Below are 16,446 nucleotides of genomic sequence, written 5' to 3'. Positions count from 1 at the left end.
ATGACCAATCCAATTAGCCTTCCGTTTTCTTATTTCGTGTAGGATATTCCTCTGCTCACTGACTCTAAATAACACTTCTTCATTTCTCACATAATCGGTCCAACTGATCTTCTCCATCCTTCTCCAATACCACATTTCGAAGCTTTCCAGGTGTTTCTGATCTACTGCCCTAAGTGTCCAAGTTTCAGCCCCATACAGAGCTATGCTCCAAATGTAGCATTTCACTACCATTTTTCGGGCAAATGTCTTCTGTAGTGAATAATACCGGAACAAGTGCCTTGAATTTTTCGAATGCTAAGAGGTTCCCCCCCCCCCCGCCCCGCCCCCAAAAAAACCTCAAGCATATACACAACTAGACAGAAAAATATTTGTTTTGATATATCATTCGTCGTATATTTTTTTATTGTTTCAGCGTTTGCAGTGGAAGAAATATGTATAAAGTCTGCAGGTAAATGATAAATCTCCAAACCCTCCGTGCACGATGCTCTTCACTTATTCAAAGTATACACATGAAACAAATCTCTGAAAAAAGGAAATCTATTAAAGTTTTCAAAATAAAGCTCCATTACAGATGCTGACTGATATTTGCATTCATGTATGTAGATGCCGGTTTGCTGTGTAAGTCAGTTTGCATTTGAAAGGTGCTGCGACTGGCCTAATCGATCAAGGTTCTCCATGGTTTTCCTTGGTCCTAGGGCAAATGCTGAGCTGGTACTCAGATTCCACGTTGTGGGTGTTTCACAGGCCCCCACAATGTTCAGGTTAAAATTACACCCTAAAGTAAGTCTCCCAGTACTAAAGCAGAACTTTGCCCCAATTCAGCCCTCTCGGTGCCAACGTCAGATTCCTGATTGGAAGCAAAATATCCTGCTCAGTTTCTCTGCGTGTAACAAAGTAAATTTACTAACACTTTTCCTTCTCTCCAACAAACTTATATCAGAAGGGCAAGTGGCCATTGCCTGGGAACTTTCAAAAGTAGAATAATGTCCCCCTACCCTTAAAGAATGGTCTCTCACTACCACTCCATTCCGCCCATCTACCTTCTGTCTGCCTCGCAGGCTTCGTAGGATGGTGATGGTTGTTTGAATGAGCAAAATCCAAGGGCGGTCTTATCATAGTGATAACAAAACTCTAGGAACATATTCTCCCAAAAGGAGGAAATTGTGTTAAACGTCTTTCATGCTTTCATAATAGAATACAGTGATGGTTGATATTGTATTCTCAGCTTGTATTTATGAAAGAAATGATTGTGAGACTAATTCAGGTACCCAAGTATGCAGTATGAACTTCAGCTGAATAATTTACAATTGATTTGTATGCATAATTTTGACTCAGCAGCTATTTACATATCGATAGAACAATTTAGGTGTGGTGGACAAAGTGACACTGGGGTTGGTTTTCTCTGAGTGTTTCTGTTTCCCCTAACAATTCTCATTCCACAAACTGTTCCACAGTCATTAATCACCCTGTCATCCATGCTACATAGTCTCAAGACAACGTTTTTAAGCAACCCACTAAAAAATTAGACAGGCTATAACTTCATTGTTAACTGTAAGGGTGGTTCTGAGGATGGCATTTTATTGACACCAGATATTATTCAGCGAGCTGCTATGATTTGATTTTCAGAGCCTGAAGGTGACACGGCAGTAGCAGCTCTTAAAACCTTGAAATTATTTTGTAAGAAAATACCCAGAAAAGCTTGGGATGGCAAGGAAAGAATTTTTTTTTGTCCATGTTTATTCAGAACAGAAAATTTTGGAGGGTGAACCAAAATTATATTTAGTTAATTATTAGTACCTCCATAACATCCAGAAAGTTTCTGGTGTCTACTCAGTCTCCAGTACAGTGGATACTGAGGGCTGTTTTCCCAAGGGTAAAATAGCTGGGCTGTGAAACTGACCCCTTGCCTCCTCCTAGTTCTGAGGCCAAGAATGGTTTGTCTGTAACTAGTTCCCACATGCCTTCATGGCATGGTGCTTAATTAATTAAGCCCAGAGGTAATTTTAATGTCAGTAGGGAGATTTATGCTTTATAAACTGCCTCCTCTTGCTCCTCGCCTGAAATGGTAAGATAAATGTGATTTTTTACTGCCTTTCAAAATGTAATTTAATTAACTTTCCTCTTTTCACAGATCCTCATGTCAGAGTCGCAGGTCGACGGGAAGAAGTGAAGGTGGCTAAGGAGAAGGTGATGGAAGTCCTGGACACTAGAGTAATTATTTTGTTATGAGGATTTTGACTGTGTGTATGCTTATGTATATAGAGAGGAGCCATAGATCATTCAAGTGTTAGACAGGAAATTGTAATTTGTGACAAGCTGTGGTGTCAGATTCTGATACAATTGTATTTGGAATGAGCATTAAAACGCCATATTATTCTAAACATTGAAGAACATTTAAAGTATTATGCAAAGCAACAATAATATTTTTAGAATTATAAAAACTCGAGAAATCAAATCTGTGTATTTAAGTAATTATCTGGATCCTCTAAGAAAATAACTTGTTTCAGAGCAACCGTGTGACGATGAAACTGGATGTCAGCTATACAGATCACTCTCACATCATAGGGAAGGGAGGACTGACAATCAAGAAAGTGATGGAGGAGACTGGTTGTCATATCCATTTCCCAGACTCAAACCGCAGCAACTTGAATGAAAAAAGCAACCAAGTGTCTATAGCTGGGGAGATGGATGGTGTGGAGCAAGCAAGAGCCCGTATTCGGGTATGTCTAAATCTAATTTAAAGTGTATCAAGTAAGACATGGCTGAATATACTAGGAAAGGTTGCTATGTGCATCATGAAACTGAACTCTTCTTATTAGGGCTGAAAGAAAAGAATTCCTTGTGATTCAGATTATGATGAAAATGATAAGCCATTAAAGATTCAGATTTGACTAATTCATATTCCCTAGAACTCAAGTACTTTGTACTTGAAGTAAATAATTCCCTCTGAACATGCACTTCCAAGAATTTGTATGCTTGTTCAACAAAACAACACTCAAAATTTTGATGCATATACTCTCTTATCCTTTTAGTAACCTGTTACTGGTATATGAAGAGCTGCTTGTGAGATTGAAAAATTTTGGGGATATAAATAAATATATTAAGACTGGAGTAGGTACACTGGGCCTGCTCCTTCATGTTGATACATGGAAATATTCACTTGTATTATGACTAAAATTCGTAATAGAATGAGAATGCTGTGCTTATAATATTTTAACATAGGATAATCGTTTGCCTCCAGCACTACAAATTTTGTCATCATTTGGAAGAATTGGTAACAGAAATGCTATGACTATTTAGATACTGTGTATGGCGAAGAGAGAGTTCACTGATCCAGTGTGTTTGAATGATGTCACAGGTTCAAGGATGATTCAATCTTTGAAAGACAATCAGTGAAGTGGGCAGGCTGCAAGACTATTTTACATTTACATTCATTTATAATTTCATGGATCCAATCATCTCCCTGTAGGGCTGGATATACAACATGTCACATATTACAAATTCATGATGACTACACATCATTCATCCTTGGTCCAATAAAATATAAAATCAAGCCTGAGACAGAATAGCTCAAGTTGTCAGGACAACACACATAGGTCATGGAAAAACCACAATCCAATTCACACCTTGCCATTCCACACACTGGCAAGCCATATCATCCAAACAGTTACATTATAAAATATTAAAATTCATAACAAAAACAGACATCATACATACTACTACACTTACAACAAGCAAGTCTCAATAATATATAATTCACCCACACAGACCATTTATTAACTCTTAACTTTTGAGCCACTTAGATGCTTGACAAATTTATCAATTGAGTAAAATGCATTACTTTGCAAATAATTTTGTAAAAGAAACCTAAATTGCTTTTTATCATTTTTTAAAACTGTGATATTCGACAGCAGAATATTAAATAGCTTGACACCTGAATAATACACCCCTCTCTGATAGGATGATAAATGTGTTGAAGGTATATGAAGGTGGTCATTCCTTCTGGTACCAATGACATATACAGAGTTATTGGTTTGAAACTTATCCAGATTATAAACAACAGATGTCATCAGTGAGAGCAAATATACACATGGGATTGGTAATATGTCAAGCTTTTTAAATAAATCTCTACATGTATGAGTTGGGCCCACCCCCATCATTATTCTTATTATTATCTTTTGCATAACAAAGACCTTATGACTGTCTGATGTATTTCCCCAATATGTTATTTGACATTTCACAAGATAATGATAATATGCATAACATACAGTTTTAAGACTATTTATGTTTGATATTGTCACGTGTTGGGTATATGGCACGCGACAAGTAACTTCATGCCTTATTTGATATAGCGAATTTATTGAACACTCGCTCTTACACTTATACAATTAACAGTTTCCAATTACTGCCATTGGCAGTATCACAATTACTTCTCCTGTTTCATTCACTCCAAAGAGTGCTAGACTGTAACTGGCTGGTTACTCTCTCTAGTAACTCACTCGCCTGTAACTGGCTCAATCCTTGCTGCTGAATAGTGTTAGTTGCTCCTTATTTAGCCTCGGCATGGACAACACAGAAAACAGTTACGTGATAGGTACTGCTGTTGCGTGACGCCATGTTTACAGGTTGCCTAGCAACACTGTCGAGAGTTGTTTACTGCTGTGTAGTAACCGCGGTATCCCTTGTTACGTGACCGCGGCAATGGTTGGCTGACACAGTTGCTCTTCTGTTATGTCATCGTGGGGGAGGGGGTGTTTACCGAGTGTTGCGTATTGATGGAAGGAGTGGGGGTATGTGAGGTCACTCACAAAACCGCAGAGTTCACGTGACCCCTACTTCCTGTTGCGCCATCCATGTCACACTATATAGGATAATTTATGCATTAGAAAACAAACTGTGCTCAACTTGTGAAGCAAAAATTGATATGTCCCTTACAAGTCAGATGATTGTCCAGCTGCAAACCAAGAAATCTTATCATTTCTACTTCTTTCAGCTTTTTATTAAAAAAGAATGTACATAGAAGGTAGCTCTTAGCTGCTGTTGGGGTGAATTTTATCATTTTTGTTTTATCCAGATTTAACACTGATTATTTTGAAACCACGAAAACATATGATTGAAACAACATCCAATTTTGTTTTTAAATTAGAGTAGTCTTTAGCTGTGCAAGGAATACTTGTGTCATCTGCAAACATACTAACTTCTGAAATTTTACTTATTTCAAGGGGAAAATCATTTATGAGTAAGGGTCCCAACACCGATCCCTGAGGCACACCACATCCAACAATTTCCCAGTTAGAATAATATTTGTTATTTATATAATTTAATTCCACTCTTTGTCTCCTATATTGGAGGTGAGATTTGAACCATTGCAATAATACACCCTGCACTCCACAGTACTGCAGTTTCATTAACAGAAGAGCATAGCCTTGGCTATGTCACAAAATATACCAGTTACATACACGTTTCTATTCCAGGCTCTAAGTATTACATTGGTTAATTTAAACCTTGCATCTTCGGTTGATAATCCCTTTTGGAATCCATACTGCTCTGAAAGTAATATTTTATATTTTGCAATATGATCATCGAGTCTTCTAAAAATTGCTGTTTCAAAAACTTTTGCAAACCCAATTACTATAGGTATTGGCCTGCAGTTACTTATAACAGCATTTTCCCCTTTCTTGTATACTGGCTTAATAATTGCATATTTTAATCTTTCTGGATATAGACCCATGGTTAATGACTTATTAATTACATAAGTTAGAGGTTTACTGATTTGTTGTCTGCACAGTTTTATAATTTTATTTGTTACACCATCATACCCTGAAGAGTTTTTTTATTTTAATTTGCTAATTATACTAATTATTTCATCTTCTGCAACTAAATTAAGATTCTTATCTGGAATACCATTTGAGAAATTGGAATGCAAGTATGACATTGCAGTATAAATATTAGTTTTCTTAATATTAAGATTTTCTGTTATTGTTGCGAAATATTTATTAAAACTATGAGCTGCTGCTTCAGTATTTATTTATTTATTTATTATTGTTTTGAAAAGTCTGTGGTAGACATTCTTTATTCTGATTGTTAGTCCTACCTGTTTCAGTGTTGATAATGTTCCAGGTAGTTTTTATTTTGCTTTCAGCTGATGTGATTAACTGATTATAATATTTCCTTTTAGCCTCTCTTTTTACTTTTCTTAATATCATGCAGTAGGATTTATAGTATGATTTAAACAAATAGTTGTAACTGTTTTGACAGAGAATAAATAAGGATTCCTTCTGTCTACAGGATGTATGTATACCTGCTGTTATCCAGCCATTAACCTTGAGTTTGTTACATTTTGCTTTGGAAAGCATGACTCAAAGACAAGTAAATGCTTATTTAAAAATGAGTTGAATATTTTGTTTACATCACTTAGTTTATGTATATTTTCCCATTTCTGATTAGATAGTTTATTAAGAAATTAAGCAATTGAGTCTTCATTTACTAATCTTCTTGTGATTCCCTGCACTTTTTTCCTCTCCAGGAAATTGATATTTTTTAGTACAAGACACTGAGCGTCATGATCAGATAGTCCATTACTAATAGAGATTACTTCATTTGAATTTATCCTTGCCTTATCTATAAAAATATTATCAATAGCAGAGCTTTTGGTCACAGTTATTCTTGTTGGGAACTGTACTGTATGAAGTATATTATATGATTGCAACAGCACTAATAGCTGTGTTTTACAAGTTGACTTTTCTAAAAAATTTACATTAAAAACTCCATATATGTAATTCAATTTTTGGTTTATAGAGTAATTTGAGTACTTTATCCAATTTATTTATAAAGTGCTCAAAATTTCCACAGGGTGACCTATATATACACAGTACAAATAGGTTAGTTCTAGCTAAAGAAATCTTAAGTGTACAAATTTCTATGTTCTTTTTGTCACAGGACTGTGCTAGATTTATAGCATTACATTTTATATCAGATCTTATGTATATACAAACACCTCCTCCCTGATGAGTCGTACGGGTATACTTTGTTCCCAATAAATAGTTCTGGAAATTGCTGCATAATAATTTTTTGTTAGTTATGCTCAGATAAGCATATTAAATGAGGATTTATATTATTGCTAACTACTGAACACTTCAATTCATCAATTTTGGCTCCAAGACTTCTGATATTTTGATGTACAAGAATTAGAGAGTCTTTAGTATAATTACACTTATTGTACAGAGACTTATTTGATTTTACTCCCATAAAGAATCCTCATTTCTGGTAGGTGGTCTTCTTTTTCTTCTATTACTATGCTCTCTTTCCCGATCAAGGATTGTTTCTCTTACCTTTTGTTGATTACTGGTGTCATTTCCCTCTATAATATTTTTGAGTACACCCACTGTCTGGTCACAATCACAATCACTCAAGTTCTCACTTTCACTATCTTCTTTTTCTTTTCCTTCTTTTCCATCTTTCAGTTGAGATTCCTTGACTTCTGGACTTGTATTATCTCTTCCCTGTACTTGGCAAGCTTCATTCAAATTATATATCCAACCCTGGGCTATAATATCTCTGTTGTCCTTAGTTAAGAGATCCCATGTCTGGTTTAATATCATCTCTTTCACTCTATTTTTCCCAATTACATTGAGATGAAGCCCATGCCTGGTATAACATGATCTATCCAATTCAATTTCCAGTATTTTCACATTACTCTCTAACTTCATTATTTTATGAATTTTCATATTGAATACTTTTATTTCTTAATACATGAAAAGTACAGTGTGAGAAGATTCAGAAAATTAGGTGCTCTGATCATCAACACATGTAGAGTCAGTTGCAGAGGAATTTGGAATTTCTGTTGGCAGCTCTCACAACATCCTCAGAAATAAAATGAGAAATGCATGCTGAAGATTGAAATGAAATGAACTGAGCTGAACTGAACTTAGAGTGATAGGTTTGGACAGTGATGAATCCAGTATCTGAGCCAGATCTGAAGAGAGAATTTCTGTGTTGTTACTCCCTTAACACCTAACTCAAATGTGCTTTGTCTTTTCAGAAATATCCCCTCCTTATACAGTATGCAACACAGACTGGATTTATAAGCTGAATGTGAAACATGCAGTTGTGATAATTAGTGTAGCTAGGCTTTTAAGATTTATGAGGAAGATGTAAACTTATTAATGAAACTGAATATTCTGTTCACAGAAACTGACTCCATTGATTTTTAGCTTTGAATTGCCAATAGTAGGAACACTGCAGTCTCTGCCTGATAGCAATTCTACGTATCTGAGGAGCATCCAAGAAAAATACAATGTTCATGTAATGTTTCGTAACCGCCCCAAGCTGTATGGCACCATGGTAGTTATAAAGGGCTGTGAATGGGAGGTGGCTATGGTAAAGCAAGCTACTCTCTTGGTGATACAACACATGTGTGAATCTCTTGCTGTGAGTATTTTAAATATCTCAGCTTTTGTGTTGTTTCTTTGATGTCTTACCTTGTCTTTGTTAGAAAGGAAAATGCAGATTTCCATCCCTTCATATTATATTATTTTTTATTACATAAAACAATTGGATTTTATAGTTAGGTCCATTTATTAAAGTAGTTTCCCCCTCCCAACTCTCAGGGCAGTATAATAGAGCACTGGTCTTCACTAAATGAATATTGACAATATCTGTTGCTGTTTATGTCAAACACATCATTTGTCACTCTGCAAGATTTGTTTTTCAATGGAAATCAATGCTGATGTTTGACTTAGTAGCCCTTATATTGGGGGGAGGGGTGATAAACTACTCCAGGACAGGGGAAAGGAAAAATAATGACCTCCCTTCACAGGGAATGTAAGGAACAGAAGTAAATGTTGTTTTGCAGGGTACAGAAGGTAAATTAATAATTCAACTTTTAAAAGGAATGGAATAAAGAGTAAAATTACAATTACAATTACAATTACAATTACAATTATCTCCATTGTGAGAACCTGAGATCTCGTCTGAAAAGTGTGTTTAAAATGCTGCACCAGCACCAGAACTAGAGCAATACAATGTTGTAAAGAAAGATATTTTGATCAGTTGAAGTTATTAATGAATACAGAATGGAAGTGACAATATATTATATTAAAAAAATATCATAAGAAAGAAACTATTTTGAATGGGGAGCTGGGGAGGCATTAGACAATATTTGCTATAGGTCTGGAAATATTCTGAAAATTAACTAACAAAGAACATTCCAACCATAGTGAGTAAATATCTTGCTATTTTCAGGCTCAGGTTCAAGTGCATATGACATTGGAGATTTCTCCTCAACACCACAGTATTGTATTGGGGAAAAACAGCAACAACTTGAAGCAGATAATGCAACAAACCTCAACAAAGATTATGTTCCCTGATGCTGGAGATCCTAACATTTCAAGCCTGAAGAAGAGCAACATTTGTATTACAGGAACAATTCATAATGTGTATCTTGCCAGGCAGCATCTCATGGTATGTTCCAAATTTTTCAGTTGCTCTAATGAGTTTACTTGTTACTAAGTGTTAATGTAACAAAATTTTGTCTGTTATTCTTCACTCAGCATTGTAAAGGATATTAAAATGTAGAGGGATAGATACAGATAAATTTGTAGCACACATTTGGGAACAAGAAATGCATATAAAACTTTGACTTAAAACAATGGAAGGAGGCAACTTGGGATACCTAAATGCTGATGGTAGGATGATAAACTAGTGGGAGAGAAGTGGGATTGAAGAAGTGAGCTGGATTAACTGGCTCGGAATATGGTCTAATGATGGGATTTTTGGATTATGGTCATAAACATGCTGAAACTGCCACCTCAGTTGATTTGCAGATGAATTCTGGGTTGATCTGAATGGTGGGGGATAATCAAATGTAATTACACGTACATTAATCAGTGCAAGCTGTGGTAATAAAAGGTTATTGCAGAGGCATGTTTGCTATTTTGAATACCTAAGATAATAACTTACGGAGGTTAGGAAAGGTATCAATTTTACCATCTTACAAAGATACATTAAATATTAAGAAGTAATTAAGCTATTTTCTGTAATATATTTTTCAAGTCCAGTAGATTCACTTGCATGTGGTATATATAATTTATCTGAGTATAAAACACTTCTTGAGGAAATTTCATTTCTCAGTGTCTTATCCAAAAGACTAAATATTTATTACAGTTGTAGTCAGAAACTGATTCCAGAATGTTCCAGAGAGTGCAGTGCTAAGGTTAACGTAACTATTGTGTTTTGTCTCTTCTCCCAGACAATGTCAACTTCACTGAAAACTCTCAAATGTTATTCATCAATAATTTAGTCTTGCCCCAGTTCTGGAAAATTCTTTTGACCCACATCAGGTAACATGTTGGAGCCAGTCTTGTAACAGATGGGCTATAGTCTGCTTATCAAGCCACCTGATCCAACTATATTTTTATCCTACAGTACTTTGGAACGCATGGAATTCCAGGTTGAAGCCGCATATACCCACACTCACTCTGCATATCATACATGCTCAGATACAGGCATAACACATTTATTCTGGGAAGTTTGTCATATGGCAGCCCCTTTCAGAATAGTCAACTTGCTTCAGATTCCATCAACTATACACACCTACATAAAGACAAATGTGTTACATGATGTCTTATAATGTTGGGTCAGAGGGATGACACTTTGGTTTCCATAACAGGATGTAGTCTGTAATGCATAATCCTATTGGCTGAGGAGGAATCTGTATATGAAGTTCTTCAGTATCTTTAAAATATAGTTTTCATGGATCTGACTATAAAGTTTGCTAGGAGTATACCAATATATCAGAGGAATCACTGCATCAATATTGAGGGTAGGAGAGAGTATAAAGTATTTTTCTACCCTGAAAACTGAGGCTGTAGGGTCCTCTGAAACGTTAGTATTCTTCTGCCATATTATATGACATTACATCCTAGAAGTTCATTGTAATCTTTCCATCACCACAGTGACAACCCTGAACTTCACAGTATTAACTTTGTTTTTTCTCAGAAAATTACTAGAATGAAATTTTGTTCTGCAAGGATATCCTGCTACAAAGGTGTTTAATTTATTTATAGTTTCTTATCGGTACAATTTTATGAATTTCTCGCATCTCTACCTTATTTTTTAAATTATTTTCAAAGTCAGAATGATTACTACATTAAATTTGGTGGGTTCAAATCAGATCAGAAATTTAATTTTAGCTCTGATATAATCTCATATAATTCTACTTCTGTTAGTGATGTTTAGTGATCTTGAAAGCTCTTGAAAGTCAAAACTTTAATCGTTTATTTTCTGGTACTGACTCCTCATTAAGCATGTGCATCAGTATTACACGTATATGTCATGATGAAATTCTAATGTGCCCATCAAACTCTGAAACCGGCCATCTATTGAAAGGGAATGAATATAATGTGTTCATGGATAATATTGTGACTAAAATTATACGGTATTTATGCATGTAAAGGCCGCACATTTTTTGCCAAAAATTCAAGAGGAAAACTGGGGTGCGGCTTATATTCGAAATATTCCAAATCACACTTCATTTAAAAAAAAATTATATTCATAAGTAGTAATACAAGGTGTTCTACTCCTGAAATAATATTCCAAGAAAATTATTTTTTCTATAATTTCTGTCTGAAAATTGTGCTGCGGCCTATACACGCTTGTGGCCTATACATGCGTAAATACGGTACTTCTATTATGAAGTGAAGTTAAGAACTGCTAAGATAAAATAAAGTTATCCCTGGGTTTAACTATGCCATGAAGACATATGGGGGAGTGGTTGTTTAGAGCCACATATTCTTGACCTCAGCAGTAGTTGGAGGTGAGTGGTCAGTTTCACTGTCCAGCCACTTTAACTCCGGGGAGAGCTCTCAGTACCCACTGGATAGGAGGTTGTGCCCATAGAATGTATTTATTCGTCTTCTGTGATTCTCAGACTAAAGAACGGTCTTCCTTATACAGCATAAAGTAGTTTGTCTTTTTAATGGAGAAGTAGTGTGCTTTCTATGAAGTAAGAACTAAATTTTTAATATTATTCAAATGAATTTCATGCTTCATATTGTTGAACAAGTTTCCTTCGACTTGTAGGGTTCGCTGCCAATTGTGCTTATGTTTGACCTGCCCGAGGACATGGTGGTAGATACGGACCAAGTCTCTCGACTGATGCAATACCTTGACGTCTTTATTAGCATCCGACGCAAACCCAAACAGAATGTTGTGTCAGTGATCATCAAGGGAATTGAGCGTAATGCCAGTAAGTGTAATAAATTTAATGAATTTTTATGTAATGGTAAGAACTAACGTCTCCTTAAATTATTCTTAAAATAATTTAATACAAAATTATTTTATTTTAAACTTTGATGTACAATATGAAGCTCCTAGCAGTTGGAATACTTGTTTTGTATGTTGATCTCTTCTAAGAAGTTGATTAATTTTTCTGCCATCTTTGTATGAAGTGTGTCAAATTTATAATTGGTTTATTATGCCTGTTCATCTGCATGATTTTTACCTGGAACTACACACTTACTTGGAAACATGGTGTTGTGAGGTCTACACCAACATTTGGTCAGTAAATTTAAGATTTGTATCATGAAGATACACTCCTTACTTTGCGTAAAGCTTACATCAGAGTATTAATTTTGGCAGGTAATTGTTCATCATGTGCACATCATTGATGTGCATTATGAAGAATAATTTAATTAAATATTTAACAAAATGCAAAGAAATATAATTTCAGACTATGCTGCATGGTGACTGCAGCATGATCAACTTTGTAACAATGTATTTTTGCCTACAGTAAATGAATACTGAGGCAAATGAGTTATGCCAATATACACATATTTATGCCCCATTAGAGAGCACACACTCACTCTGGCTTGTAGGGTTATTTGGAACTGTCCTGTGGTAATACCAAATATGCAGAATATTCTAGCAGTTTCTTCAGTTCCAGGATGTTGCAAATTACAGGCAATTAAGTTGTTTATAGCAAAGGGTACTGCATACTCCAGTATCATATTCAAAGAATTTTGCAGGATATCTTTCATTTATGAAAGATGGGATAAGTGTCTGAAGTATGTTTTATGGATCAATTATGTAAAACACTAAAGAAAAATTGAGTTCTGTGCAGGCATTAAAATTATCAGTTATTTGGAGATAATTATAATAATAATGTTTTCCAGTTTCTTGAAATGTTATTTCTGGAAATATGTTTTTTATCAGCTCTTTTTACTACAAGAATTTTGGCACTTGAAAAAATTGGAAAACCGCTGTAAAATGCCTCTGTTGCTGCTGCTTCTGCTGCTGTTTCCAGTGCTATTGCTTACAAAATAATGACATTGGTATGTGAAATAAACTTTTTTTCCTCATTGCAGCTAGTGTTTACGAAGCAAGGAATAAATTGTTGGGTTTGGAAGAACCGAGAGTTGTTGCTGATATACCAAAAACATACCATATCCCAGACACTCCATCTGCTGGTACAATTCATGAAGGTAAGGCAGACTTTTTGTTTAAAATCAGTGTCTTATAAAGTTGTCCCTACAGTTAAGCACCAGGACATGAGGACATGTGGATGAATAAGGACGAAGAATGTATCTTTAATCTTTTTGCTAGATGGAGGTAATTGGTTAGCTACATATTTGGGCCTTTTTCTTCTAGGGAAAGAGCCCTCATTACTCATGGAAAGGAGATTTAACTTTATCAAATATTCAGAATAATACACCTACAATAAAGAAAGCAAAAGAATCCTAACTGTGCAGGTCTCATTCTGTTTACACGTGTCAGTGATTTAAGTAATAATTAATTAACATGTTTGTCTCTAAGTAATGAACAAAAGCAGATAGTTAGGTGTAACACAATTCTAACATACACATATTTTCTTGTCTTTTATTGAATTATTACAAGGTACTTGAGACAGTATAACTGGTTGAAGCTGGAAGTGTCCATAATTTGTTATAATTACCTGTTGATAACAATTTGGAATTAAAATTGAAGCAACTGAAACTTATCCTTGATTTCTAAGACTTTTGCAGGATTTCTTTTAATTATGAACACAAAATGAGATAAGTGTGTGAAATATGTTTTATGGATCAGTTATGTAACACTCTGAAGGAAGCTTGATTTCTGTATAGTGCTAAATAATGTGAGCTTGACTGAAATCTGAAAATTACAATCCTTTTCTCACATAAAAGATAATGTTTAATAAATTTTTGTAGATTGTGAAGGAGAAAATAACAATACTTATTCCTTAACATGCCAAACCTATTAAAGAAGATTATGGTCTTCAGGGTTGCTGTGTTGTTTAGTTTCGTAGATGGATACCAAATTGTTGCCTCCATCTTCATGGACCATAACAATTAATGCAACAGACTCCTACCAAACCCGGGTAACTCTCTACCAAACTATGCTGTGTAACATTCTAGAAAACAATAATCTTCACACTTACTCTTGTGAAAACCTAAAATCTATCTTTGATTATTTTATTATAGCAATCCTATTCACTGCTCCATTGCACATTTCTCCCAAGTTTGTTCAAACAAATTATATATTCTTTTTATTCCATTTTTATCAAATATTTGTGTGATACACATACACTCATGTTAATATGAGTAGACTCAAATACATGATGGCACAAATGTTCAAATGCATTTAAGTTGGGAAGTGATGAAAATATTTGTCACAAAACCAGTAAGAAATAAATGATCAACTATAATAATTATTGTTATTTCTATGTTATATCTTTACTTACAATTTTTTATTTTATAAGACATGGAGTTTTATTGCTTAGTAATACTGTTGATATGGTATTTTGGCAGATATATATGGAACCAGTGCTGGAAGATGCCCAGTCCATCACAATCTGACTATAAACACAGGCTGCATTGGATTACCAGGAATTAATATTCCCCCTTTACAAGGAGCCCTTACACCTCCTTTTCCATCCCCTGCTGGTGGAATTTGTAACACATGGTCTGGTGGATTTGGCTCTCCTACTCCAGTTAATATGGGGCAGTTTCTCCACACACCTATACTGTCACAGTCCACCCTGAACCACCTAATAAATCTACAGCAACAACAACTGCTAATGCAGCATGTGGGAGGAGGTATTTTGGCCCCAAATCTTCTGCCAACTGGCTCATCCTGCAGTGCCTCAGTTACTGGCAGCAGCAGTAGCAGATCTCATATGACTGGAAGTTTCTCAAACAGCAGCCAATCTTTGGCATCTGACACAAAGGACACTAATGGTGAGAATTTATGTATAGATAATATGAAGTATTATGTTAAATCAGTGCTGTATGGCTTACATTCATAACTTTCATCCAGTACAAAATATTGAACTCCTTTCTCTAGTGGCAAAACTCCTAATATAAAAACATGTAATTTATTCAGTATTCAGCTATATCACCATTTAAATACTGACACAATAAATGCACTGACAAGTAACAATTCATGATGAAATAAAGTGAAGAAAAAGTAGTGTTTCATATTATTTGTTTAAAAACTGCTATTGTGTTAACATTGAAGTAAAGGTACAATGATTTTGTCTGTTATCATTTCAAGATTTAAATTTCTTTACTTGGAGGAAAGAACATTATTTGCAAGTATTGGAAACAAAGTGCTGAGGGAGGTGAACTATGAGAAAAACTGAATGATTTATACTTTTTTCCTTGTACTGTTAGGGTTCTGAAATAAAGGAAGTATAATTGGCTGAATATATAAGTTTAGTGCAAGACAGGAATGCATACCAGTGTAGTTTCTGTTGGAGGAACTTCCCAGCAAGTGATAACTTTTAATATCAAGAGGAGGGAAACACACAATATTTAAATTCATACCCTCAAGTATGTAAAGGATATATAAAGATTTTTATAAGATGGATTTAACTTAATTGGCTCAAGATCTGGTCTGGTGAGATGGAATTTTGTCTTTATATATTCAGCCTATAACGTCGAATGGTAAGTTAGGGTACAGGTTCACATCCTTATTCAGAATGTATGTAGTGGCATGAAAGTGTTTTTTTTCAGACGTACAGTAACTCAAATTGGAAGCACCACACTCTATGCCAGCAACATGATTACAGATATTTAAAATGTGATTCTTGTTCGTAGTTTTTTCATCTTTGAGCAGCAATACAAGTTCTCTATCAAGTCCTGCAATAAGCCCACAGACTGGTAGTTCACCAGTCCAGAAAAATGGAGTACAAGCAGATTCAACTAATGCAGGTAAGCAAGAAGAAATTTAAACATTTTATGTTGTTCAAAAGATTAGAAAATACACAGCATAAATCTTTTCTTGCACAGTTCATAACTTCTGCAGGAAATCCAATTACAAATATTCATTGTGACTATGACCACTACAAGTAATACATTCCCATTTACAATTCTCTTTATGGTGCTTAACTTGGAGACAAGACATTCTGGTCTCAGCAGTTAACATTTTCCAACATATGCTGTAAATGGT

The 16,446-nt window shown here is 35.0% G+C and overlaps 1 protein-coding gene across 1 annotated transcript in view; it reads left to right on the top strand.

The window, feature by feature from the left end:
* Positions 1–16,446, top strand: part of LOC111867685 (protein bicaudal C homolog 1) — a 64,534-nt gene that overhangs the window by 37,806 nt on the left and 10,282 nt on the right. Inside the window, exons 4-11 of the mRNA XM_023857737.2 lie at positions 2,132–2,211; positions 2,508–2,720; positions 8,191–8,430; positions 9,244–9,462; positions 12,082–12,247; positions 13,365–13,481; positions 14,805–15,233; positions 16,095–16,208. Coding sequence (XP_023713505.1) covers positions 2,132–2,211; positions 2,508–2,720; positions 8,191–8,430; positions 9,244–9,462; positions 12,082–12,247; positions 13,365–13,481; positions 14,805–15,233; positions 16,095–16,208 — 1,578 coding nt within the window. The remainder of the gene's footprint in view (positions 1–2,131; positions 2,212–2,507; positions 2,721–8,190; positions 8,431–9,243; positions 9,463–12,081; positions 12,248–13,364; positions 13,482–14,804; positions 15,234–16,094; positions 16,209–16,446) is intronic.

The sequence above is a fragment of the Cryptotermes secundus genome, unplaced genomic scaffold (assembly GCF_002891405.2).
Source record: "Cryptotermes secundus unplaced genomic scaffold, Csec_1.0 scaffold931, whole genome shotgun sequence".
NCBI classification, from domain to species: Eukaryota; Metazoa; Arthropoda; class Insecta; order Blattodea; family Kalotermitidae; genus Cryptotermes; species Cryptotermes secundus.
This window is presented reverse-complemented; position numbering and strand designations above follow the sequence as displayed.